The sequence below is a fragment of the Balaenoptera physalus genome, assembly GCF_965194825.1.
Source record: "Balaenoptera physalus genome assembly, chromosome: 14".
Classification (NCBI taxonomy): Eukaryota; Metazoa; Chordata; class Mammalia; order Artiodactyla; family Balaenopteridae; genus Balaenoptera; species Balaenoptera physalus.
In genome coordinates this window covers 53395950-53423847 of record NC_138893.1, presented here as the reverse complement: position 1 = coordinate 53423847, position 27898 = coordinate 53395950, and the positions used below count along the sequence as shown (strand labels likewise).

The 27898-nt window shown below is 50.3% G+C and overlaps 1 protein-coding gene and 1 long non-coding RNA gene across 7 annotated transcripts in view; one reads left to right on the top strand and one right to left on the bottom strand.

Moving 5' to 3' along the window:
* Window positions 1–229: 229 nt before the first annotated feature.
* The window catches only part of UBTD1 (ubiquitin domain containing 1), a 51350-nt gene continuing 23681 nt past the window's right edge, over window positions 230–27898 (top strand). The window contains exons 1-3 of one of the 6 annotated variants that reach the window (XM_082423092.1): window positions 230–748; window positions 5559–5597; window positions 6564–6583. In XM_082423092.1, the coding sequence (XP_082279218.1) occupies window positions 679–748; window positions 5559–5597; window positions 6564–6583 (129 nt within the window). In that variant the 5' untranslated portion in view covers window positions 230–678. Of the gene's footprint in view, window positions 749–2492; window positions 2663–5558; window positions 5598–6563; window positions 6584–27898 lie in introns of those variants that run through there. The other 5 variants (XM_082423096.1, XM_082423099.1, XM_082423097.1 and 2 more) reach the window with 5 other exon arrangements.
* Window positions 1251–2483, bottom strand: LOC309642109. Its single transcript, XR_014252976.1, has 2 exons — window positions 1619–2483; window positions 1251–1543 (listed from the first exon to the last, which is right to left on the bottom strand). It is a non-coding gene; the product is annotated as an uncharacterized lncRNA (long non-coding RNA).

The window sequence follows — 27898 nt, the reverse complement described above, 5'->3', positions numbered from 1 at the left end:
GGGGCGGGGCCTGGAGTCGGGGCGGTGGCTCAGGGAGGGAGGGTGGCTGCTGAGCACGCAGCCGGGGGCCTTTGAGGGCGAATAATTCCCAGCCCAGCTCCCTGGGAGACTGGCGGTGGGGCGGGCACCTGGCTGGGTGGGGTCGAGGGGCGGTACGCACCCTGGGGGAAACCAATGAGAAAACCAGGCCGGCCCAAGGGGGCGGTGTCGTCGGTCACATGCGCACCTGGGGGGGGCGGTGCCGCCGGCGCGGGCACCGAGAGCCGATGGCAGGGAGCGGGGCCGGGCTGGGGCGGGGTTAGGCAGGTGAGTGACAGGCTCCGGGGGGCCGGCCCCAGCTGGGAGCCCCGAGCGAACCGGGAGTAGCTGCGGCGGTGCCCGCCCCCTCTCTCCGCCCCTCCAGCGGAGCTGGTCTCCGGCCGGGCACCGTCGCGGGCCCCCCTGGCCCGGCCACCTGGGACTGTGCTGGGTAGTCGGCCACCTCCCTCTCCCCCCTCGCCCGCAAAGTTTGTGGCGAAGCCGGTGCAGGGGTAGAGCACGCCCCCGGGGGAGATCGGGGAGCTCCGGATGCCGGGCGGCAGGAGCCGTTGACCCGGGACGCCGCCGTCCGGGGCAGGAGCGCGGAGCAGCCGACCACCACGCCGCCTCCGGTGCATGGGGCCCGGCTGAGGAGCCAGCATGGGCAACTGCGTGGGGAGACAGCGCCGGGAGAGGCCGACCGCCCCAGGACACCCCCGCAAGCGAGCAGGTAACGACAGGGAAGGGAGCAGGGTCGTCGGCGCCCCGCCAGTTGTCCTCCTTCTTGCCCGAGACTTGGGCTTCCCGAGCGACCTCCCACGGCTCCTGGCGCTTGGGTTTCTCCGATGGCTGCTCCGGAGCCAGACGGGGTCCCCCTGCCCAGCCCCGCGGGCCGGGGGAGCCGAGTTGGGGCAACCGCGAGCGCTGACCCGGCTGCGAGCCCAACTCGCTCCAACTGGGAAGCTACGGGTGGGGGTGGGGGCGGGGGCAGGAAATGTTTGCAGACCGCAGCTGGGCCGGCGGCGGGGAGGAGAGCCCCGGGCGGGGGCGCCGCTGGCCCGTCAGCGGTGCCGGGGTCGGACGCCCGCCCGTCGGGGCACGGCGCCGGCGGCCAGGCGTCCCCAGAACTCGGAGCGAGCGAAACGAGAACAGTCGCTCCTTCCAAAGACTGTGTCATTATCGGGCTGCAGATCGTGTCTGCCGGAATCCGACTTGCAAAAGCAGCGCAGGACTCTGGGAAAGAAATCTTTATTTTTCCCGCAGGGCTTTTTAGAGCCTCCCGGTCGTCTGAGAGTCTAGGAAATGTGGGGTGCGGGGTGGGAATCGCACTCGGGTTGTTGGGATCCTTCCCAGCCTTGGGAATGGGATCTGCTCCCTGGTGATCCGCGAGGGCCGGCAGCTCCTTCTCACTTTCTGGGTACACTCCTCCTATCCTGGCGCTTCGCCTGGGTAAGAGGTCTGGCGGTCGTTTCCCCGGGTCTTGTACTCACTTCACTTCCTTCTCTGAGGGTGTTGCGAGGGCCTTCTGAGAATGATAAAATCTTAGACTTTAGAGCTGAAAGAGACCTTCGAAACTTGTCTAGAGTCCAGATAGACCTACCTTCTCTTGTCTATGAAAAGCCCAGATCCAGAGAGGTTGAGCAGCTTGTCCCCAGCCACACAGCTAGTCAGTAGTACAGCTGGGGCTAGAATGCAGTCTCCTGTTCCACTCAATTGCCACATATCCCTTTATGTAAGAGGAGCCACAGGCAGAGTTGTTAATGAAGTAGAAACTCTAGTTGGAGTTTCCTGTCTCCTTTGACACTGAAGGTTTGTGTTGCTTGAGTTCCGGAAACGGGGACGGAAGATGAGGGGAAACATGGGGGAAGCAGGGAAGGATGTCTGTGTGGTGGACAGGATGACTTGTGCAAGAAGCAACATGTGTTTATAGGGAGGACGACGTAAAATTTAGCATTAAGTCCTCTTGTCTGAGGGCAACCCTGGCCATTCTTCTGACTGAGGAAAGTTGATTCTCAAATCCAAAGGCTTTCTTCCTTTCATTCATTCACTTATTCAACAAATATTATTTATGTGCTCAGCCCACATAGTTGATTTGTAGCATTTTTTATTGTTGACAACCCTCTCCCATTTGAAACTCCAACACTTCCCCCAACTTTTCCCTCCTTGGCATTGTTTTTTTCTTTGATCACTCCCGCCCGCCATCACCTCCTAGTGTGGGACGCCCATGGTCAGTTTGACATTCCGTTTGTTTCTCTCATCACGCTCCCTCCCAGAGGAATCTTACTCAGCCCCCCAACTCGTCCACTGGGAAGGCCCCTACGCTGTATCTTCAACTATTGCCTCTCCAACCCCAGACTCATATATCTAAATGCCCACTGGACACAGATGTAGTTAACCTCAGGTTCAACAGTTCTAAAACCAGCTCTGCATCTCTCCCCCTCAACTAGCTTCCTTTCACTCTTCCATTCTTCCAGCTGCCTAAATTTATACTTTGAAGAATTCTCTCTGCTGTCTTTGTCTCCATGTCCTGGAGGAGTCATTCGCTGGGCCCTGCTGGTTCTTCCTTCAGCAGGTCTTACAAACCTGCCCCTTGTCACCTCAAGGCCAACTCATCTCCCAGACTGAAGTTAGTTCCCCACCAAAGGCAAGTACATCTTCAGTTATTCATCCAGTGCCTGCACATGGTAGTGTCCCAGAAGGCATTTGTTAAATTAACCTGTTCTGAACCCTGTTAAGTTCTATGTTCAGAAATCTTTCTGCCCCTCCCACTCCTACAAGAACTTTTACTTTCAAGGCTGTTCAAGTCTGGTCCAGTCCTACCTTTTAAGGCGTGATTTCTTTCTCTTCTTTGATATTAATGTCACCTGTGTTTGCTCATGCCCTTTCCCCCTTCTTATCAAGAGCCTTTCTTCTCTTCAAGGTCCACCTCAAATCCCTTATCTTTCTGGAAGCACCTTGCCTGACAAGTCCCCCGCACCCCCCAGCAAACATGATTGCTCTTTCTGAGAACTCCTGCAGTCCCATTATACCACTTACTTAACAATTATCTACTCCATATGATTAATCATTTCTTTGATGTTACAGTCATATCAGCAACTGCATTGTAAGCCTTGAAGACCTTGTGTGTGTGTCTGTCTCTCTGTCTCACTCACTCATATAGTCATACACACACACACACACACACACACACACACACACTAGGCGCTTAGCACAATGACTTGTACAGAGGAAGCACTCAATATTTGTTGATTTTAAAAGGCTTACACGGGAATTCCCTGGCAGTCCAGTGATTAGGACTTGGCTCTTTCGCTACCGTGGCCTGGGTTCAGTCCCTGGTCGAGGAACTAAGATTCCACAAGCCATGTGGCGCAGCCAAAAAAAAAATAAATAAATTTAAAAATAAATTAAATAAATAAATAAAATTTTCACCTAAATGTTTTACTGAGGTATATATCTGCATTTAAAAAAAATCTGCTAGTGTATCTCTATTTCACTTCTGTGGGTCCTACTATGAATAGTTTTATTCATACAGTCCAAAGCCAAGGGGAACCCTGGAGGATGACAAGTTTGGTATAAGGAACGGACTCTTTCTTTTTTTTTTTACCTTTTAAGTTATTTATTTATTTATTTATTTATTTATTTATTTATTTATTTTTGGCTGCGTTGGGTCTTCATGGCTGCACGCGGGCTTTCTCTGGTTGCAGCGAGCGGGGGCTGCTCTTCATTGCAGTGCACAGGCTTCCCATTGCGGTGGCTTCTCTTGTTGCAGAGCACAGGCTCTAGGCACACGGGCTTCAGTAGCTGCAGCACGCAGGCTCAGTAGTTGTGTCTCACGGGCTCTAGAGCGCAGGCTTAGTAGTTGTGGCGCTCGGGCTTAGTTGCTCCACAGCATGTGGGATCTTCTGGACCAGGACTCGAACCCATGTCCCCTGCATTGGCAGGCGGATTCTTAACCACTGTGCCACCAGGGAAGCCCGGGACGGACTCTTTCTTAACTTCACAGCGTGCACCTGGCATTCCTGTGACATCTGCAATTTACCCTTTGACAAGCACATAGTTTCATGTTGTAAGACTAATGCCTAAAACTCCCCCTGCCTCCCACTATAACTCTTATCTTTCCTTCGTAACTCTTATCTTTCCTTCGCCACCGCCATAGTGGGAAGAAACCCTCAACAGAGAGCTAAAACCTGACTTCTAGGTCTAGGCCTGCAGCTGGGTAACCCTGGGCAAGTCATTAACCCTCTCTGGGTCACACTTGCAATATCTCAGAAAGGGAGGAGGCTGTACCAGATCATTAGAGCTGTTTTTATCATCTTCACAAAGGCAGCTGTTCTACACTGGAAAGTTAATGAGCTGAAATCTTATGCATTCTTATGTCACTCTTTGGCCTTAGTTCTGTCTTCCTAGTCACTTGATGGGTGAAGCAGAGACACAAGGCCTACCGGTCAGGGAGTCTTCCAAGAGCTAGAAGGATTAGGTGGTACTCTCATCTCATCAAGATTTGTGGTTGTCACTCTTTTTTTTTTAACCTATTACTCTTAATACATTCTCAGTAGGTCTGAGTTCTCCCCTTCAGGTGCTGGGTGGTCTTTGCATGCTCCAGAGAATACGTGGGGAATTACTCCTTTGGGGGGCTCCCACCAACCCATGCATATACCCTGGATAGATCCGATATCTCTGCCCATGAAGTGGGTGAGGCAGCCCCTCCCCTGCCCATCCCAGGGAGAAATAGAGGTGGTAGAACAGGCAGGTGTCTTGCCCAGTTCCACCCTTTGAGAATGTGGCAGGGCTGAAACCCAGCTATCTGTGATGTGCCAAGCATATACACTTACGTTCTGGAATCTCAAGCTCGGGGTGGACAGACCCAGGGCCCTGCTTTGGGCTGGCTGGGCTTGGCCCTGTGGTTGCAAGAGAGCCTACTTCTCATTGTGTGGGCTGCTGTGGCTATTCTTGAGGGAGTAATTGGGCAACTTCTCCATTTGCTCAGTAAATATTTACTGAGCGCCAGGCACGTTGCTGCCTGTGAACAGACAGGGTCCTTAGCCACATGGAGCTTATAGTTTTGGGGGGGCGCAGACAGTAAACATACAAAGTGTGTGTGATCATACATAGAAATCTTGTATGATAATACATACAATTTTGTATTATTATATATGCTGGTGACTCCCACATGTATAATTTCAGCCCAGTTTCTCCAACTCCAGCCTTGTATATTTTGCTGCCTGCTCAACACACCTAATGTCTAAAAGGCTTCTCAGTTTAACATTTCCAAAACAGAATGAAGGCCCACCCCACCCCCTGTCCTCCCAAAGTCAGCTAATGGTGATTTCATCCTTCCAGTTGCTCAGGCCCCCAAAACTCTAATATCATCCCTGACTCCTCCCTTTCAATGCCACCTCCGCTTAATCAATAGATCCTGTTGTCTTTGCCTTAAATGTATCCAGAACCTGACTCTCACCATCTTCACCACTTTCACCCTGGTTTAAGCTACTATCGGCCTTTTAACTGACCTTCCTGCTTCCTCCCTTGTCTCCCGACAGACTATTTTCATCACAGCAGCCAGAGAGATGCTGTAAACTGTAAGTCAGACTTTGTTACTCCTTTGCTCCCCGTCTCATTCAGAGTCTTTGTGTTGGCCTACAAGACACGATAGGATTTTCACCACCTTGCCTTTCCTCAGCCATCTCTTGTTCTTCATCCCCTGTTCCACCCCCTGAAATCTGAATGGGTCCCTCTCTCTCCTCCTCCAAGGCTCCTCCCTTCTTGTCAGTCAAGGCCTCCCAGGCCGTCCTTTTTAAAACTGATCCTCTTCCTTCCACTACCTGCTCTCAGCATTATCTACCAACTTTTCCCTATTTTATTTTTCTCCCTGGCACTCACCACCACCTGACATTGGCTATCTCCCCTACTACGTGTGACCTGAGATTTTTATTTGTTCGTTCCATGGCACCTAGAGCAGCACCTGGCATGTAGTAAATGCATAATAAATATTTGTGGATGAAGCTAGTGTGTAGAACAGAGTGGGTAAAGTCTGTAGAAGAGCAGGAATGAGCAGCCCTGATTGCTGTCTCGTCTTAGGTGGGTGGATGTATCCTAATGGACGGATTTAACTGCAACCTCAAAGTGGTGTTCTGTTCCTGGGACTGGCTTCTCTCTCGCCCCAGGCCTGGGTAAGGTCTCAAATACCTGGGATGTAATTTCCCGTGGTTTGGGAGCCTCTTGCTAGGAGATGCTGGGGCTGAAGCAGGAGGACAGAGTGAAGCCCCTTACTAGGGTCCCAACCAAGCAGTTGGCACTTTCTTGTTATTTTACGTGTGCAACTATGTAAGAGTGGACCCTTCTCCCAGGCACACATGGTATTTGTGGTCATTAACTCAAGAGGTGGGTGTGGGGTGGTCTGATAGAGTGTGAGGCAGGAAGGCAGGTGATGTAGATTCCAGGCCTCTCTACCCATCGAATTGACTTGCTGGGGAATTTTTAGAATCATAGAATTTTAGAGCTGAAAAGGAACTTAAAGATTCCTTTAACCTCTTTTTCTTTTCCAGCTATTAAAAAGAGAATAAAGGTATGTCTACTCCCTGCCAAGTTCACAGAAATATGGTGCAACCTATATAAAAACTGCATAAGCTCCTTTAAGTTTTGAGTATGCTAAGGTCAAGAAATTGTGGTCAAGGTTGAGTGTATTCAAAAGGGAGGGGGTGTGGTCTCTTTGCCACTTTCTTGAATGGTGATCTTGGGCAAGTCATTTGTTTGCTCAGTTAATCATCTCTTAAAAAAAAAAAAAAGATGGTATTTCCAGTTTACTTCAGAGAGATGTTGTGGGGATAAAATAAACTAACATTGTTTTTAAAATTACTTTCATGGCTTAATGGTCTGCTCAAATATGAGGTCCCAATCCAGAGTGTCATCTGCCATTGATGGGAAATAAGGCCTTGGTTCTCTGCTCCTTCCTAGTTGTGTGTGCAACTTTGGACAGGCCTCTTGATCTCTTTGAGCCTCAGTTTCCCCATTTGTACAATGGGATGACTGCTGCCCTGCTCACCTCCCAGAGAGATTGTAAGAATCAAGTGCGATCCCGGATGAAAAGAGACTTGTGAACTTATGAAGTTCCCATTATTCAAAGGTAGAGGATTTTTACACACAAAAACCATAGCCAGTGATTTTCCCCAGATCATTGAAGCTTACTCTTTTTTAAAGAGCAAAACTATAAAAGAAATGTTTAAAAACTATTTTTGGATGGGAATCTTTCTGAAACGGATGATATGCTTCCCAGCAAAGTATACTGAGCATGAATAACCTCCTCTTTGCAACTTGGGGGGTGTTGAGTTTGGACCTGTATGTACAAAGCCCTGCTTGGTGGAGATGGGGACCACAAAAGCCTCTTTCTCTCAAAAGCCTTTATTTCTGAAAGAAGGTGGGGGTGAACTGGTGGCAGGTGGCAGGTAAATTGCTGAGGAAGAACCCATAACACAGTGGCCTGCCTCGAGGTCCCAAGCAGTATTGATGTGGGTAGGCTCTTGAACCCTGTTCTGGGCTCTGAATGAGAATAGCGGGTCCTGCCTGATCAGTTACTGTACTCACGACAGTGTGAGGCCCCCAGGCTTTTCAGAATGTAGGGCATTGGGTCCCAAACTAAATGGTTCCCAGCTGCTGTGCTTCTGGGGTTCACGTTTCCACCTATCATTGTTGCTCTGTCTTCTCCCTGGTAGTCAGTGTCACTTTTTTTTTCCTCATTAAAAAACTTGTGGTTAAATATACACAAGATAAAATATACCATTTTAACAACTTTTAAGTGTACAGTTCTGTAGCATTAAGTATATTCACATTGTTGTGCAGCCATCACCACCATCCATCTTCACAACTTTTTCATCTTCCCAGCTAAAAATCTGTACCTATTAAACACAGACTCCCCATTCTCCCCTTCCCCAGCCCCTGGCAACCACCATTCTACTTTCTGTCTCTATGAATTTGACTACTCTGAGTACCACATAGAAGTGGAATCAGGCAATATTAGTCCTTTTGTGTCAGGTTTATTTCACTTAGCATAATATCTTCAAGGTTCATCCACGTTGTACATGTGTCACTTGCCTTGCTTTTTAGGGGTGAATTCTATTGTTTGTCTATACCACATTTTGCTTATCCATTTGTCTGTTGATGCACACTTGGGTTGCTTCCACCTTTTGGTTTTTGTGAATAATGCTCCTGTGAACATGGGTGTACAAATATCTGTTCGAGTCCCTGCTTTCAGTTCTTTTATGTATATGTCTAGAAGTGGGATTGCTGGATGATATGTTAATTCTGTGTTTAATTTTTTGAGGAACCGCCATACTGTTTTCCTCAGCGGCTGCACCATTTTACATTCCCACCAACAATGCACAAGGGTTCCCATTTCTCCACATCCTAACCAATATTTGTTATTTTCTGTCTTCTTGATAATAGCCATCCCAATGGGTGTGCAGTGGCATCTCATCATAATGGTCACTTCTTGAGATCCTGACTACCAGGCTCAAATAGCAGCCCCTCCAGTTTCCTGGGGGAACATATGGCTGAGATTGTTAGACTTGTACCTGGAGAGAGAGTAGATGGGCTCAAAGTGAAGCCCGAGGGGCCCTCCAGAGAGGGAAGTACAGGAGTTTGGGCAGGTAGATTCTGTGACATCTTTTCTGGTCAGTCAGAATCTGGCTTGCTTCTGGGTTTCTAATAATGTGATCGATGGCTGGGATGGATGGACAGTGGCTTCCAGTTAAGCAAAGCAGTTCTTTGTTGTTACAATTCATGTGGCTCCCAAAGAACGTTAATGCTGTCTTACTCATATTGAGCGCTCCCTTTTGCACAAGAGATGCAGGACTATGGTTCAGGTGGGAGCACTTGGGATGGGTAAAAGGCAGGGAGTATTATAACGACATGGCATCCTGGTGAGCTTGTCCGCTGCTCCAGGCCATGTGCTTCTCTCTAAGCTGTTGGGGACAAGATCTCCCTGCTTTCTGAGCCCACAGGGAAGGGGGACCAAGCTTAGTGTGCCCTCACACCTCTGACCAGCCCCAGGCCCTCAACTTGTGTCCCTTATTGCACTCGGAAAGGGGAATCTGTCAGGAAAAGGGCTGGCGCACCTTCTGCAGGGTATGGGGTGGGGGGAGTAGGGGGACGGGAGTGGCTCCTCATTTGTACCTGTCTCCTCTGGGAGGCTGGCACCAGAGCCCAAACCTAGGCAGCCAGCCAGTTACCAGGCAGCCTGGATCTTAGAGGCGAGCCTGTGGACTTGGAATTTTGTTGTTTTTAAGGGCTTGTAGAGATGCAATTAGCAACAGCTCACCTTTGCTGGGTGTGTACCATGTGCCAGGAGCCTCCTGTGCAGTCTCTTGGTTAATCTTCACATCCATCCTATGGGTGGATACTATTATCACCTTTTCACAGAGGAAGAAATTGAGCCTTAGAAAGGTAATGTCTCCTCTCTAAGGCCATGCAGCTTGTAAACAGCAGGGCCTGATCTCAGAGCCTGAGCTTTTGGCCCCTGTATAGTTTACCTTCCCAGGAATGGGAGGAAGAGAGCACAGGGTTTTTTTGTTTTGTTTAAACAAGAGTTTATTATTGAGTACCTTCAGGCACCCTGCTCACCTTGTTCAGTCAATCATCTCTTTTGAGTCTCCTCATTTTGCCTTATGGGAACATTCCTACCCAATTTACATAGGGGAAAGTAAATTGATTTCTGGTGGTCACAGGCTGAGCAGAGGCAGATCTGGGACTCACTTTAATACTTTGATTCGAATTTCAGCGCTCTGAGCTCATTCCATTGTGCTGCCTCCCCCCATCCCCATGAGAAGAATCGGGAGGTGGCTGTGAAGTCTGCAAAGCTGCAAGGACTGGAGTCACTCCGCTCCCTTCCCATTGCTGTCTCCTCCTCCTCTCATTTCCTCGCCCCCAGACTATATCTCGGGGTCCCATGAGTCCATCATTATGCATCTAGTACTTGGCACTTTGGCACATAGTAGGTGCTCAGTAAATGTGCATTGCATGTTTGAGGGCTGAGTGTGGTGGAAGCACTAGAATCTCAGCCAAATTGTTCTTGAAGAGGAACACCAGCAGAATGCAAACAGCGTTGTTTCCTCCCTCTTCTCCCGGAAGGAACCTCCACTTCCCAATGCCCAGATGCCAGGGACTTGAAGAAAAGAGCGCCTTGGCTCTGCAGACTTTGAATTATCCCCAAATTCCCAAGGGAAAAAAGACAACAGTGTCACATTAGCAAAGTGCTTGCAGGATCAGGTGTCATTCTTTGTAATTAATAAGACTAACGATCCCTTGCTATGTTCATTTAGCCATTTTCAAAGTGCTTTCTCAAATATTATGTATCATTTGATCCCCACAACCATCCTGTTAGGTGATCAGGGCAGGAATCATTTTTCCTGTTTTACCGATGAGGATACTGAGACTTAGGATGTTAAGAGCTGCCCGAGGTTGTTGACAAGTAAGTTAGGCAGAAGCCATGGGAGGCAATGGCTCCTCTGCTTTCTCATTGTGGTGAGAAAGCCTCAGGTCAGAGCCTCAGTTTCTGCATCTGTGAAATAGAGACAAGAGTAGACCACTTCAGGTATTCAGGGATTAAATGTGATGATTTGTGTGAAGTGATCAGTGCAGTGCTCACAAATGGCAGATGCTTAACAAATGATGGCAGTGGGCCATCAATGACAATAACCTAAGCTAAGTTCATTGTTTCTTTGGGGACTTGTATTCTACTGACTCTTGTTCAGCTCAGAGTATTGGGAAGAGCAGAGTGTAGCCTCCCTTACCTTGACCTGGGAAGTCCGACTCTGGCCACCCTCTGGCCCTTCCCCTGCACTCAGAGTGTATAGCAAGGGCCGACCCTGAATTTCTTTTGATTTGCAAAATCTGAGGTCTTTCAAAGAGGAGGTTTATAAGATAGAGTTTTTCTTTTGGTAAGAGGTAATTATGACAATTATGACAACTATTTTATTCACTTAGTATCCATTTGCATTTTTTTATCCTAGCTCCTCCAGCTCATTAGCTGTGTGATCTGGGCAAGTTGTTTTGGATTCGGGGGCCTCACCTTCCTCACCTGTAAAATGGAGATAATAGTATCTACTCATAGGGTTGTCTTGAGGATGAAATGAGTCAAAGCACGTAAATCCTTAGACTGGTGCCTGGGGCATATTAAAATATTCAGTAAATAGTAGTTATTTTTTTTCATTATTATCAGCATGCTTGGCACTGTATTTAAGCCAGCTGTCCCCAGCCTTCTTCTTCCCCCCAAGTTGAGATATATGGCCAGTGAAGTTCATATACAAGACCTAGCTTCTGCTCTGTACCCTGGCTATATACCATTCTTGTAACTCCACTCATTCAGGAAAGCAAACGGGAAGCAAGTTGCACAAGAGTGATATTATTGCAGAGATAGCCTTGAACCTAGCTTCATTTTTTAAAAAATGTGAATCATTCACAAAAACTTGAGAACTTCAACTCTTGTTAGTTACAGATCTCTTGCAATGTCCCGCATATTCTTGCCGATTCCAGCAACAACTAGTAGCTACTTTTCTGGGCTCTCTTGGAACAGATGCAAACACTTCTTGCCTGGTAGGTCAGGGCTTGGCAGTGCCCTCAGTGTGCTCATCCTCAGCTTGGCAGAACGTGTCTGGGTCTGCTGGGGCTACCTTCCTGGAACCTGGCCCCTCCTCCATGAACTTCCAAGAAAGCAGTGATAAACATCCACAGCGGGGCCACTTTTCCACACTTGATACACAACCCCCTGCAACTGGATTCAAAAACAGTCGTTTTATAGTTATTATATACTGCTGTTTATTGAGTACCAACTGTGTGGCAGGCCTTGCAGTAGGTACTTCATACTCATCTCCTCTAATCCTCCTGTTAATTCACTGCGAGTGATGTTATCTTCGTATTAGGGGAGAGGCTCCGTGATACTAACTATTGCGCCCAGGGTCACATGGTGAGAAATGGAAGATTTCGGATCCCAGATTACTGTTTTCAATTTTCAGCCCTGCATTCCTTCCATGAAACACCTGCCTCACTGTCAGTTTCAACTGAGGGCTCACCGGGCCCTAAACAGGTATAGCTGGTTTACTGACGTCATTGCCACCCATGACTATCAAATAGTCTGCTTCTGCCAGTTCTTGCACTATGTATCCCGAGTATGTTAGAAAGTGCACTTTGCGACAGCCTTCATGGGTTTGTCCCTCCTTCCACCTCTCCCCACATACCCCTACTGCAGTGTCTGCTAAACAGACCACACTGTCCTCTGTAACATGGGATATCACACGTGGCATTGATTTTTTTCACTTATGCAATGCGCTCTGTTCCCCCAAAATAGACTGTCATGTGGCCGGAGCATTTCCTTTCACGAACCCTCACAGCAGCTCCAGGAATCATCACCCCTGAATCAGTCCCGTTTACGTGGTGATTACCACGTGCATTAGGCACCCTACTACGTGTTTGACATCACTGTCTTCAGTGTTCACGTCAGCCCCAGGAGGTAGGCATAATTACCTCCACTTTACAGATGAGGAAGCTGAGGCTCAGGAAGGTTAAGACCCTTGTCCACGAAAGTGGGAGAACTGCTGTTTGAATCCTAGTAGTTGTACCCCAGGGGCCTGTATCTTAACCGCTATGGGAAACTGCCTCTAAATATTCCCCGTAACTGCCTTGTCCCGGCCATGGTGTTAGCACAGGGCGCAGCGTGAAGAGTCAGTTCCTTTCCTCAAGGAGCTCACGGTGTGGTGGGCTGAATAATACTGAGCTTCTGTGATCTGTTTTTATTTATTCCAAACCTATTTCCATGTGGGCACACCCAGGTGTGCAGATTCATGACATACAGCTCCAAGGTTGCAGGGTGAGCTGAGGGGACAGTCCCCGGAGAGCTGGCAGTGCTCTGTACGGCTGTGTTTATGCCCCAGGTTTACTTCTCCGTTTGCTATTTGCCCTTCTTCCCTCTGGGCTCTCACATCAGGTTCATGGAACCCAGAGGTCATCCGGGTCTGGCCCAGTGTGATATTCCTGTTTGTGGCCCAATGCAGGGCTGGCTGGCGAGGACAAGGGAGGCCTTATTTGACTGGAAACTTGCTGCTATTATGGCTTTTTATAAGGCCCCAAATTATTTTTTGAAACATGCTGTATGCGCTGTTATTTGGTCCCACTCCCTGAGGAGCAGAATGGGCTAGTCTTTGGAGTCCATAGGCAGAAGGAAAGCTACACTGGACCCTTTAATCTGTAGCTGACCCCTCCTACCTGAAGCTGAGCCTAGCTCTGCCCTGCTTTGACATATGTCCCATGGAAGATCCAGGGCCTGGATGTCTGGTCCATTCTTGGCCATTAAGCACGTTTTCCTGCAGCCCCGGACAGAGATGCTCGGTCTGCTACTGTTGACAGCACCACTCCTTGGGCATTCATCTATGCCAGGGGCCTAGGCCCAGGGGAAATACCTAAGGAGAGACTTCAGCCTATGGGCCCTGTTCTGCATGTGTCTGGCTCACCACCCGATGCTGGTTTGGATATGGATTGATGGGGACCCCTTTTGTAGGCTGGGCCTGGGGCCTCAGTTTTTAGGGGTGAAATGATCCAAAAGCTGTGGGGCTGCTCAGAATCCACCCTTACCTTTTAGAAGAGAATTGGCATTAATAAGGAATTCGGCTGGAGGAACTGGTTCAGAAAGGTCAAGCCCCTGGTCTGTGGTCTGTCCTGTGCAGTCAGAAGTGGAGCTGGTACCTGACCCAGGGAATCTGACTCCATTTCCTGTGTCTTTTCTATGCATCCTGCCTCATTCCTGTGTACGCATATTATACAGGTATGTCCCATCATCCATGATGGCTTACAGTCTATCTGGGGGAAGGAGCAAAGACAAATAGAGGTGTGATACAGTTTCAAGCAAGATAATGTGTAGACAAGTGCTGAATCATGCGGTGTAGACAGGTAGAGACAAAGGCAACGTGTAGACACTTGAGAAAGAATTGAGGTTGGATAGGGCAGATATTAAGGGTAAGTGAGGAGAGTTTACAGAAGGGTTAGTGATTTGAGTAAGGGGTGCAGGTTGGAGAGAAGCAAGTAATACGATTTTCTTTATTGTAAAAGCAGTCTCTGTTTATGTAAAAAATGTGAGCAATACCAGAAAGCCCAAAGAAGACAATCTCCTTCATATTCCCACCACCCAGAGAGAGTCTCCATTCCCGTTTGGTGTTTGTTCTTCTAGCCTTTCTTTTTTTTTTACTTTTTAGGCAGTAGAATCAAATTGGCTGTGTACACTAAGGTTAAGGGAAGGTCTCGAATAGCAAATGGGGAGCGTAGGTCAGAGCGAGCCTCTGCTGCTTCCTTACACATGGAGTGCAATGAATGAAGTGCTTCAGGAAGAGGCACCCAACATCCGTGAGCAGATGGGACCGGAGCCTGTGAGGAAGCAGGGGCTCCTCCACCCAGAGCTGGGACTCAGATTTCATCGCCCACTGCAGAAGAGTCTCAGGTTTACTCCTCACTGCTGCTGCCCAGGGGGTCAAGGGAAAGAATTTGTCCTGAGTCGTCTCAAAAGCTCGCTCCCCCCGACACACCCCCATCCCACGGACTCCTCCCTTTCTTACTTACCATCCGGTTTCTCCAGCAGAGTTCTCCTCCCCTGGAGTTGGGGCCACACAGCCGATTTTGCCACACCACAAAGCTGTGCTGCTGCCTGAGGTCATTGCAGGGGAGAAACTATATATAGCGGAGGACTAGCATCAGGACATCTCCATATTGTTCGGACCATTTAGCATTGCCCTTCAGCCGATGCAGACAGGGTCACCTGGGACTCAGCGCCCGTCAGGTGGGCTCTTCGTTGTATCTTCAGCGCTCTCTCTGTGTTCCCCAGCCGGTGCTCACCCACACAGGACCGGGGTTCTGACCCCTCCCAGTTCCAAGAGAGCCTTTAAAGGAGCTGCCTAGGGAAAGGGGCAGCAGGGAGAGTTCAGAGCCCAGAGTTCTCTTCCAGCTCAGCCACTTGGCACCTGTGTGGCCTTATGCCTATGAATCTCTGGCTCCTCATCTGAATGATAAAGGAGTTGGTCTGGAACAGGAGTTTTGTACTATTGTTTTAAGCCACTGGAACCCTTTCAGATGCAAGCTCACAAGGTAGCCTGATATATACAACCAAATGGGCGCCACTGGTTGAGGCTGGGGAGACTGGAGCCCCAAGAGGTTCCGTTGAAGTCTCAGGGCCCCACAGAGTGCACAATTTGAAAACCACTAGGTGAGACAACCTTTGAGGTTTCTTCTTCTAGCCTTAGGATTCATGGTCTGGCCTTGCGATGGCCTCTGGCATAAATGACCCATCAATAGGGGCGGAAACTTTGTGATCTCTTGGAGACTTTGATGGTCATCTTGGGGGAGGGGAGAATGGTACAGGGACAGAAATCTTGGGGCAGAGGTTTCTGTAGTGGGGGCAGCCCAGGGGAGCACAGTTTGCAGATCCAATTGGACGTGCTGGCCCGCACTGCCATGGGCTGTTTTTCTCTGGCCTGCTCCCACTTGCCTTTCCTTTGAGTGCTGGTTTGTCCCAAAGATGAGATGAAAATGAGGATATAATGCACTTCAGGCAAGGAAAGTGCATTTAACTTAAGTTGCCTGGGGCTGAGTTACATACTTGATATGTGGAGTATTTGTAGAGCATGGTGGTACCTTTGGCAGAAATCAGAAAGCCAGGATCTGGGGCCAGTTTTCTTCATTCAGCAAGTTTGTTTGTCAGGCACCTGCTTTGTATTCCTGGAGAAGCATAAGGGAGTTCCCAGCTTTGTTAGGACCCCTTGATTTCGAGTTAACAGAAACCAGCTGAATCTAGCTTAAGCACAAAAGGTGACTAATTACAGGGTTTCAGGGGGTGCGCAGGACCCCATGGCAAGATTGCTGCCTGGACTTAAGCAGGGATTGGAAAAACCTTGTTAGATTCTCCCTCTTTCCCTCAACTCGGTTTCTCCTTGGGCTTCCTCCTGTCTCTGCAGCCGGGCTTCCTCCTCCTTCAGCCCACACGGCCCAAGTGTTCCAAGCAGCTCCAGCCACACTCAGGGGGGCTTAGCTCTCCCAGCCCGAAGTCCAGACTCCCAGAGCAGTGTGTCCAATTGGCCCAGCTTGGTCCACTCAGCTCCAGCCAGGGGATGGGGTCACATGCAGCAAAACCTGTCTCGTGGGGGCCACTTCTGACCCTGTGCGGATGGGGGGCAGCTGCAGAAGAGGGGCACTTGTGAGCCGCACAGACAGCTCCAAAGCTGTCTGCTCCTCCAGCCCTCAGTGAGGAGCTCCAGTCCCAGGGCAGGAGCAGGTGTAAGAGGAGCGCTTACTAGGCACACAGGGAGACAAGAAAAGAAGTGACCCTTGGCAGAGCCTGCTTGTTGCCGAGTACACGGCCCCTCCAGTTGGGGCTGTCAGATGGAGGCGACGGGGCTCCCCGGGCTGGTGTTGGCAGTGTTCCCCACAGAGCAGGGGCCCCTCCGCGTTAGCTCAGGGGGAAAGGGTTTGTTGGCAGGATTACAGCGAGGCAGCCGGCCTCATGGGAGCTGGGCCTGAAGAGCAGTCAGGAATGGAGGCGTCTCTGTCTTTTGGGGGCTTTTGGCCTCTCTGCTTGTGTCTGAGCGTCTGCTCCTGGCTTCCCCCTCTGTAGACCCAGCCTTCTCTTCTTACTCATCGGCTGTTCCGTGACTGAGCACACCAGTGCCAAGTCCTGGCAGCGAGTAGATTGGCTACTCTGTGGCCAGGGACCACCCAGGTACAGGCAGCAGGTGGGCGCCTCATCCTGCAGGATGCTGGGCTGCCCCTTTCAGGACTCTGGGCAGGGCAGGTGTTAAGAAATGGTCTCCTCATTCCTCCTGCAGTCAGGGGGAATGCTTGTGGACAGAGGAGAGGGGCGCCTTGAAGATGGAAGAGAGGAGGGGGCTCAGGAAGGGGGACCAGCCTGAACTGAAGCAAGGGTGCAGGGAGGAGCTGGGGGGCCGGTGTGTGCTTCAGGGAGGGGACAGTAAGAGGCAAGGCCTGAAAGGCACCTTGAGAGCTGAGCTGTGGGCCAGGGGTGTGGAGGGGATGGGGAGCCACTGGGAACGTGTGGCCAGGGCGCTGCCGGGGACTTGAAAGGGTACCCTGGACTCAGAGGCTGAGAAGGATGGCTAGGGAAGGGATGGAGCAGGGCTGAAGACAGCCAGGCCAACTAGGGGGAGGAGGGGAAAGGTCTGCCTTGACATGTTGGGAGTGGAAGTCCCTTTGAAGAAAGAATCCACAGGATTGGGTGACAGGTTGGCAGAAGCAGAAGGAGGGCCAGAGGCGTGGGGGGAGGGGTGGGAGCATTGGGGAGGGCCTGGCGACACTGGGAACTTGGGGAAGGGAGGCTGGTCTAAGGAGAGAGATCGTTAGCCTTACAGAGCAGCGGGCTGCTGGAGTGCTTGTTGTTTTATGTTGGGAGAACTGAGCGCAGTTAACAGGGAAAGGGAAGTCCCAGGCTAAAGGAAGGAGACTTCTGGAGAATGGGTCCTGGGCCCACCAGCTCTGCTTCTCAGGAACTGTGATCCTGCCCAAGTCGCTCAGCTTCCTCATCTTCAAAATGGGAACAATATCTGCCCAGTCTTCCTCCTAGCGATGTGAGGAAGGTCAAAGGTCACATACATGACGGTGCTTTGTGCACAGGAAAAGCTTGTACAGATGCGGGCAGCCTTGTTACTGTGGCTGCTGGTGTGCTGGCCTGCATGGTGACCCCCTCTGCAGGGTCAGGGAGCCTTCCTTCCCGTAGCCACCCCCGACTCCCGGATGACGTCGCTGCCAACTCCATGTTACCTGGGGTCATGTTGAGATCAGCACCCTTCTGGAACTTGAGCCTGGGAGTACCTGGATGGCCGATTAGGTCTAAGATTAGTCACCCCTCACCAACTTCCAGCATTCTCCTGATGGGTGCTGTGTGTGTGTGGAGCCCAGTGGGCTGACTGAGGCTGAGCTCTCCCTCCGGGAGAAGGAGAAGAGGCAGTTGGGGAAGGGCCGGATGTGGGCAGGCTGAACCATGTACATTTCAGAGTGGAGCTGGAAGGTGATTTCTCCCCCGCGTGGGCCTCCTTGGCCTGTTCCCCACAGAGAAAACCACGGAGCACTTGTTTCAAAGTTCCCAGGAAAAGGGGAAATGATGAAACCTGCATCCTGTTTTGCCACCGGCCTAGGGAGGAGGACCCAGGTGGGGACAATAGATGGTGGCAGTGACAGGAGTACTGGTGAAATCCCGGGGCCTGTAGAGTTGGGGGAACAGAGGCTTGAGGAGGGGACCCAAGGTCAGTGAGGGGAGAGCGTGTGGCCCTCCTTCCCGTTCTGTCCCCACCTTGCTCCATTTAGTAGCATCCGGCAGCCTGATAGCCTGCTTCGTTTTCCCCAGCCACCCCTCCCTCAGGATTTGGCCCGGCTTTCCCCTGCTGCCCACATCCTGTGCTTCCTGGCTTCCTTCTGGCTCACCTGCAGCTTCCTGTCTCTGGGAAGGCCGGCTTCCTGTGCCCTCCTGTCTTTGGTTTGGGTCTTTCCCCGGTGCTTTCTCTTTTTCCCCCTCCAGCCCCTTTGGCTGTTTCTGTCTGTTTCCCTCCTACAGAGCCTCTGCTCCTCCCAGCCCAAGCCAGACTTTGTATTCTCCTGCCAGCTCCTTTCCAAACTCGGGCCCCTTGGAGTATTACTTTTCCTAAATCGCAGCAGCTGTGCATTTTGCTGGCCTACCCAGCTGTTCTTGTCCTTGACCACAGAGGTCATGTCATTTGTGACAATAAATAGAAAATGAGAATGAGAGGGTTGCCCGATGCCTCTGGGCTCCCCTTCCAGCTGCCTGCAATCCTACTGGGAAACAGTAATAGTAATAAAAATAATAAAGCTAATGCTTATACTCTGCATTTTCACTTATCATTTTCCAGATGCTGTGCTAAATATTTTACATGCCTTATTACATTTAATCTTCATAATAACCCAGAGACATAAGTTGTATAGTCATCCTCTCACAGCTGAGGGAAACTGAGGCTCCAGAGGTTATGTAATTTGTCTGACATTACCTGCGAGTAAGCGGCAGAATGAGACTAGAACTCGTGTGGGTCTGACTCCCATGCCCATCTCCTAACTTTGGCGACCTATCTGCCTTCCACTGGAGGAGGAGAGTTGCCACAGGGCCAGGCATCCCCTCAGCCCACTTAAACTTCCAAGTTCACCTTTCACCCAGTTGCCTGTTGCAACTAGTAAGTAGCCCAGATAAGGAACCCTTATGGTGTCCTTCTCAGAGCTGTGCTTTGTTTCTCTTTTCTCCATACCCCAAACAATGGAAAGACCTTCAGGTGGCAGGGCTCATAGTATTTCTCTTTGCTGTGGACTCTCCCATACCAGTGTCCTATTTTACAGATGGGAAAATGCCTCCTAGTCTTTTTTTTTTTTTTTTTTTTTAATTCTTATTGGAGTATAATTGATTTACAGTGTTGTGTTAGTTTCAGGTGTACAGCAAAGTGAATCAGTTATACATATACATATATCCACTCTTTTTTAGATTCTTTTCCCGTATAGGCCATTAGAGAGTATTGAGTAGAGTTCCCTGTGCTATACAGTAGGTTCTTATTAGTTATCTATTTTATATATAGTAGTGTGTATATGTCAATCCCAATCTTCCAATTTATCCCTCTCCCCCCCCCCCACCCTTAACCCCGGTAACCATCAGTTTGTTTTCTGCATCCTCCTAGTCTTAAGAACTTAATTTGACATTATCCTGACAAAGGAACTTCAGAACTAGAAATAATAGTCTAATCTCTTGACTTCCACTCGATACTCTTCCCACTGAGATCATGTTGCCGTTCTGTTCTGAGTGTGCTAGAAATGTGCCCCAGAGGTTGCCTCTTCCACACATTCTGTTTAGAACACTTCTGCTCTTTGCAGTCGGCCCTCTGTGTTCTATTCTTGTCTGTGAGTGGTGATCATCAATGGGAGAGAGATTGAATCGAAATCTCTGGGGATTGGGGCATATAGGAAGTTTGAAAGAGCATATTCAGTATCGTAATCACATCTTAGGTTTGGAAAATAAACCATTTTTAAAATATAAACTATCAAAGGTAGAGTTTGGCAAAAATCTTGCCTGATGTTACAGTAATTCCCAAGTCGGGCATGGCACAGTTTTGGGTGGGGGTGTGTGTGTGAAGTCTGTATTTATCAAAAGGGTGTGTGCTTAAAAAGGCTGGGAAACGAGGTTTTCCAACAGGAGACTGTATTGTCTTGTCGTTCTGTGTCCTGCGGCCCTACAAGTATTTACTGGGGGTGCCTCAGGATGCCTCACACTATATGGGGGCATCCTGCCTGCCTTGTCTCGGTTGGACCAAACCCTCCTGGGGCTCTGGGTGGCCTACCCGATGGCTTTGTTGCATGCCAAATGAAAGTGATATCTAGTGTGGAGGCCCGGTCCTGGAGAGTTCAAAGCTAATCTGAAGTATATACCTTCACAAAGCTCAGGCGTGCATTGAGTTTGTATGTGCCTGGCCCCATGCTTGGTCCTGGGTATGCAACTGAACAAAACAGGTATGGTCCTGCCCTCATAGAACCCACAGAGTAGTGGGGAAACAGATTATGCCCAAATAATCAAAATGCATACGACAAAGGGGAGAAGAGGGTGTTGGGAGAGAATTATGGGGTAGGGGGAATGAATTATTTTAGGGTGGACGATCAAAAACACTTCCCTGACAAAGATACCTAAGCTGACACCTGAAGGCTGAGACTGAGGGAGCCACGTTTGTCTCATGTGACCACACTCCACTTTGGCCAGGGCTACTTGCTGGCCCATGAGACCCCTCTAGATAAATTAGAAGAAGATGCTTCTGGGCAGAGGCAGTCCTGCTAGGGCCCATTGCTGATGAGTGAACATGAGCTGGCCCCTGGTCCTGGTGCTTATGTGCTGGGTACAATCCAAGGCAGGGAGGTGTGCGGGGAGGATTACCCAAGCCAGATAGAAGGAACTGCATGAGTGAAGGCCCTTGGACAGCAAACAGCTTGATGCCTTCCAAGAAGCGAAAGAAGCCATTGGAAGAAGCAAGTTGCCACCTCAGTGTTTCTCCCCTGGTAAGGAGGTATTTTCCCTTTCAAGGAGAAAGGAGAGAGAGGCCGCGTCCGGGGCACTGTCCAGAGCTGCGAGGCTGTCCAACAAGCACTTGGATTCTGGCTTCCATGGGGCTATAGTTAGTTGGTGAACGTCTGCTCCGACCTTCTTCCCACAGCAGATGTCCCTTCCACAGTGTCCTAGGAAGAGAGAAGGACCCTTAGGAGGGAGTTCTGGGGAAGCCAGGACAGAGACCAAAGCCCAGGGCCAGCCAGCTTCCATTCAGCCACCCCAGGACAAGTACCTACTCTGTGCCAAGTTCTGTGCTAATCTTGCCAATTTGGAATATCATGAACCTTTAACCTTTTTCTTTGTCTTACCTGGGGCACACAACCTTTCATTCCACAGGTAGGGATGATGGACTCAAATGCGAATGATGGCTGCTGGGTGGAGAGCTCTGTTCGCCTTGGGGAAGGAAGTGGCGTTTGAGTTCAGTCCTAGGTGCATGGATGCACATGGACCATTAATGTATGGAGTGGACTAAACTCTAAGCTCTTGGAGGGAGGGATCCTGTTGTTGATGGTGAATCTGCAGTGCTTAGCGTGATGCCTGGCTCATCACAGGTGCTCAGCGTGATATAGAGATTTATTTGGAGATTCAACATCTCTCCAGGAAGGCTGTCCAAATTTGAACCCAGGTTTCTGTCCCTTTGCCCGAGGCCTGCCATTGGGCCACAGCTACCTAGTGACAGAAAAACTAAGGGATGTTTGAGGAACTTGAAATCATGTCTTGGGGAACTGGGACTGCTTGGCAAGAAAACACAAAGGCACAGGGAGATCAGGAACGTGGTCTTTAAATCCTCCAAGAACTGTTGTCGTGATATTGTTACCAGTTACTGAGCCCTTCCTATGTGCCAGGCACTGTGCTAGGGGCTTCACATATGCAATCTCGTTTAATCCTCACAATAATCCAAAAAGGAGAATATTATTATCTATATTTAATAAGGGAGGGAACTGGGGCTTAGATTAAATGACCCACCCAAGATTGTCTACCTGAGATTTAGAATGGGTCTCTCTGACTCCCAGACTCATAACTGCTGAGAGATTTTAACCAACACAACAGCACTGCCTAGAGATTTTGTCATGTGGTTTCAGAAACTAGAGCTGGCACTCGTGGGTAGGAGCTCCAGGAAGGTAGTTTCCTGTTCCCCGTAGGGTGATTTCTCTTCCTAAAGGAGAACAGTCTGAAATTAGAATGGGCTGCCTTCTGGAGCCCAGCTATCACTGCAGGACCTCCCAGGATCTTCAACTTCAATGGGATCTGGTTCTACAAAAGCTGAAGCTCTCCTGCCTTGGCCTGGTAGGGGCTTTTTCTGAACTGAGCTGACATGAGCAGCAGTACCCAGACTTCCTGGGTCAACCCAGCCTGGACTCTGTGTTCTGGTCCCTGTTCTCCCTGAAGCCCAAGCTATAGGGCTGGGTTCAGGTTTCTTCCAAAAGGAGCTGGGCAGGAATGTGCACCTGACACCCTTTGGAATGGGCCACACAACCACATGGCCAGGTCTCCGGACCCTGGCATGGAAGCTGGCACTTGTTTGGGCTTCAGGGGAGGGCAGATTGGAGTGGGCGCACCTATTCTGGGCTCTTTAGGACTACAGATGTTTACATGGACGCATTGATTGTCCTGTGCCTTTCACTTTGCCTCACTGACTTCTGGTGGCCATGTGGCTGGCTCCAGGATGCAGAAGGGTATGGGGTGGCTCTTGAGCCCCTGCCACACATCGAGTGAGTTGATATCAGTGGTTTACACAGGAGGCTGCAGGAGCAGGGGACATCCAATTGGAATTGCAAGACATGGATGAGATCGCCTTTTCAACTCCAGAGCATTTTGACCAGAAATTAGAGTTGGAAAGGCCCTAAAGGTGATATTGTCCAGCTACACACCCAGCGTGGAGTTGCTCCACTCAGCACCCCTGCCAGGCAGTCGGCCAGGCTTTCCTTCAACAAGGCTAATTTTGGATGGCGCTAATGAGGAGGAACTCCTTCCTGGCCCTCCGCAGAGTGTGTTCCTATGCACTGCCTTATTGCCTCTCACCGTGGCCTTGTGAGGGGGTCTGTATTCAATGAGCTTGAGTGATCCTGGGCAGGCCTTCTTTGTGTCTCCCACCCACTGGTTCTGCATGAGCACGTCTGCTTCCCTTTGGTGAAGTTTTCCTGTTACCACTCCTGGGATATGAATCCAGGGTAAGCATTGGTGACCTGTCTTACAGCGTGGTGAGGATCAAAGATAAGGCATAGGCCTTGCCCAAGTCATCCCACACGTGTGGCCAGGCAAGGACCACAGCCCCCGAGATGCGCAGTCTTGTCCTTTGCTGCTCAGGCACAGTCTGCCTCCTTCCTGATCTCTGGCATGTTTTATGGGCAAGATTCAGAAAGCCCTTTCCAAACAGCAAGGTTAAAGCTTTTGGCTTCCTTCTTTAGAATGTACCTGGCTGGTGGGGTGAGTGTGGGGATGGACACGTAGGAGCCACGTGGTACCAGGAACAGGACATAGCAGCAAGGAGGAGGGATCTGGAGGGGGGCCAGGGTGTGATGGCTGAGTGCCTCGGAGAAGGGCCGCCACCATGGGAGGCTGGGGCCACCCTGGTAACTCCCTCCTTTTCTCCTTCAGAGGTCTTTCATCTCCCTGCCTCCTTTTTCTTTCGGCTTTTCTCCTTTTTCTCTTCTTGTGAGGCAGCCCTGAGCTGCTCTGCCTTCCAGCTCTTTAGCAGCTTCTCTTCTGTCTACCTGGAGATTCCCGATCTGAAGATTTAGCATCCTTGACACATCATGTTTCTTTCTAGCGTCTTCTCCTTCAGGGCTCTGCAGCCGTACCTGCCGCTTCAGAGCAACTCCTGTCTGTACTGGGAGCTTTAACACTGAGCCCCAACCAGACAGTCTGGATGCTTGGCTGCCAGCCTGCCCAGAACATTTAATTGCCTCTTGCAGGTGACATCTTATTCCACAGCGACACTTCACGACATTGCCTTAATGCTGAAGGACAGGTCCAGTGGTAGGAATTTGATGTATCGTGGCATGCCAACAAGAGGACGTTTGGGGGCAATAGAAGGAAATGAGTAATTTGTGGAGTACCTTCCACGTGCCAGGAACAGGGCGAGCTTCTCCTTCCAGTGAGCCTGTGAGGTGGCACCATTATCTCTGTTTTACACATTCGAGAACTCAAGCTTGCTTAGGGTCCCAGGGCCAGTTAATGGGTGGGGTCAGAGTGTGAATCCTCTTCTGCTTGACTCCAGAGCCCAAGCTCCTTCCCCTGGTCTGTGCTGCCTCTCCACAGGGCCTCTGTCTTCAGTGTTTCCTACTAGCACCGAGCCCAGCACCTGGCGTGAACATGAACATGTGATAGTGGTCGTAGAAGGTGGGATGGGGCTGTCAGGTAGGGGCCTGGTGAGCTGGGTAGACCTGGGATGGTTGGGCAGATGCCTGAGGCACCTGTGGGCTGGGGGAAGGCAGTGGCTGTCCTCGGTCCTTGTACCTTCTGTTTGGGTGTGACTTGGTGGGCACCCAAGCTCACGGTTGAGAGCGTCCAGAAGTGGAATGAGGAGCGGTGGTGCTGGGTGTAGCAGACCCAGAGTTATGGCAGGACCATTGATCTCGGCGGGCTCCCAAGGCTGACGAAGACCAGCTTCCTGGTACCTCTGTGAGAGGTGGTATTGGTGAGATTATGTCCACCACCTCCTGGGCCAACTTCTTCCCCGTTTCTCTGGTTCTCCCCACCTTCTGCCCCATGAAAGCCAGCGGGTTGAGTGTGAGGAGACCCATCGAGGGGCTAGAATAAATGTTGGTGTGCGTTTGGTTTTGCATCCCTTAACCCTTTCTTAACAGCGGGAGTCAGGCTTTCAGACCTTTGGGGACCAGATTTGTTTTTCTGGTCCCCTCCACTGGCTCTGATGCTGCCTTTTTCCTGCTCTCACCACAGTGCTCTTCACCCCTTTTCGTGCCTCCTTGTGGGTTCCTCACAGAGTGTTTGCTCTCACTTGTACACCCTTTTCACCTTGCCTCCTCTCCTGACACTCCTGGATCTTAGAGGCTTGTCTGGGGGTTAGGACTCACCCTTCCCCAGTAGGCACTGAGAAAGGTATTTGACGATGACGAAGATTTATGTCCCATTGGTGCTTGGCTCACCCTGTGAAGGCAAGTGCGTTTATTCACGTTAAAGCTATTCTGCCATATGAAAGGGGCCTAATGATACAATGGCTTGAAGAGTGAGAAATTTATTTTTCTGTCTCATGTAGTGGCCCTGATTCTCCCTGATGTGAACAGACCGGGTGAGAGGGGCACCTGTGCTGCTTGTGGTCATTCTGGGATCCACTTCCTTTGGAAGTGCTGCTGCATCACGGGACATCATTGTCCACATGGCTGAAGCTTGGATTCCAACCAGGGGAAGGGAAAAGAGGAGGTGGAGGGGGCAAGCCTGTTGTCCTTAGGCCCAGGTCCTCTGTGACTCACGTCCCTACAGCTCACACTCCATTGGCAAGAATGTAATTACAGGGACTTCCCTGACTGCAAGGGAGGCTGGGAAATGTGGTCCAGCTGGGCTGCCGCTTGCCAAGAAGGAAGGGAGAATGGACTTGGGTAGACAACTGCCAGTCTTAGCACAAAAGATGGAGAGTATTTTCCTTTGCATGTGCTGATATGAAGAATGTTTCCCTGCCTGTAATGTGCCCGCTCTCTTTGATAACTTGCACACATGCCTCCCTCCTTGGCAAACATCTGTGCATCAGACTCAATGCTGCACAAACTGGGTGAACCAGAAGCTGAGTGAGGCAATTCCTGCCTTTTAGCAACTCAGTGTGGTCTGGAGAGGGCAAGTGTGGAGGCCAGAGAGTCTGTAAGTGCCAACACAGAGATTCTCTTGTTCTTGTGTGCGAGGCACTGCAGATACAGAACTAAAGGACCTCACATGGCCTCCATATGCGCGCAGTCGTGTGGACTAGGAGACGGAAGTGAAGTGCTGGGAGCAGGGCTGGCTTGGAGAATGAGGAAGTCTTCACAGAAGAGGTGACATTGGAGCCGGGCACAGAAGCGTTCAGTTTCAACAGGTGGAGGAGGGAATCTTCAGGAGAGAAGACCAACAGCGAAGGCGTGCAGACTTGCAAACCCGTGCAGGGTTGCCGGCCCAGGTGTGGTCTGAGCATAGTGGGAGGGAGTCCAGATGTCTGTGTGGCTCATTCCTTGCTCCATTCTGGCCTCTGCACCTGCTCCTTGCACCTGCCTTCCCTGGCCACCTTTTCTACAATTGTGCCCCCTCTCATGACTTTATTTTTCTGCTTTATTTTGAGCATAACACATATAAATACCTGGCACATCTATGTTGACCTGTGCATCATCTGTCTCTCCCATTAGAGTGTAAGTTCCATGAGAGCAAGGATTGTTTTGTACAGTACCTGGCAAATAGCAGGTACTCAGATGTTTGTTGAATGAATAAATGAATGAATAGAAATGTGTGTTGAAGATCATGTTCTTGGAAAACCTTGATTTCCATGCTAAAGAGTTGGGCTTTGGGCTTCCCTGGTGGTGCAGTGGTTAAGAATCTGCCTGCCAATGCAAGGGACATGGGTTCAAGCCCTGGCCCGGGAAGATCCCACATGCCGCAGAGCAACTAAGCCTGTGCGCCGCAACTACTGAGCCTGTGCTCTAGAGCCCGCAAGCCGCAACTGCTGAGCCCACGTGCCACAACTACTGAAGCCTGTGCACCTAGAGCCCATGCTCCGCAACAAGAGAAGCCACCGCAATGAGAAATCTGCACACCACAACAAAGAGTAGCCCCCGCTTGCCGCAACTAGAGAAAGCCTGTGCACAGCACCAAAGACCCAACACAGCCAAAAATAAATAAACAAAAAAAAAAAAGTTGGGCTTTTATTTTGTAGGCAGTGGGAAGCCACGGAAAGTTTTTGAGCAGGAGAGTGACACAATCACTGTAGGGAAGGTTATTGGCAGCAGGAAGATGGGTTGGAGCAGGGAGAAAGTGCCCCTTCCCTGGTCCTACCCCAGCTCCGCAGCAATATACCCTTCAGCCTAGTGCCCCGTTTGTGCAGCCTGGAAACCTTTTCGTGGGCACGGTCATTTTGTTCGGGGCCGAGCAGAGATTCAGTCTCTGGCAAGTCTTCATTCCTAGCAGTGGGGTGGATGTAAGCTGACCTCTGCTTTTCTTTTTGGAGGCCAAAGAAGGTCTTACAGCCGCTCTTGTGCACTTCACTGTTGAAAGTGAAAATTGATACAGTCTTTCTGGAAAGCAGTTTGGCAAAAGGTAACCAAGTACCTTAAAGATATTGTTAAAGATACCTTTAACCTGGAAATTCCACGAGGACTCTGTCATAGCAAAGTAAGCCAAAGTATGTGCAGTGTGAAAAATTAGAAATTACCTAAATGTGTGACTCAAGTATCTCTCATCTCCATCCCACTAAAACTCTGCCTGCCACATGATAGGCGCTCAATACAGTTGGAGTCCAGGCCCTTGTTTCCTCTCCTGAGCTAATGCAGCAGCCTCCTAACTGGTCTTCCTCCTGCCAGTCTAGTCCCCTCAAACCCACCCTATGCATGGATTCCAGAATGAATGATCAAAAATGCGTGTCCTTCGGGTTCGAGCCCTGGTCCGGGAAGATCCCACATGCCGTGGAGCAACTAAGCCCATGTGCCACAGCTACTGAGCCTGTGCTCTAAAGCCCACGAGCCACAACTACTGAGCCTGTGTGCCACAACTACCGAAGCCCACGTGCCTAGAACCCGTGCTCCGCAACAAGAGAAGCCACCGCAATGAGAAGCCCGTGCACCG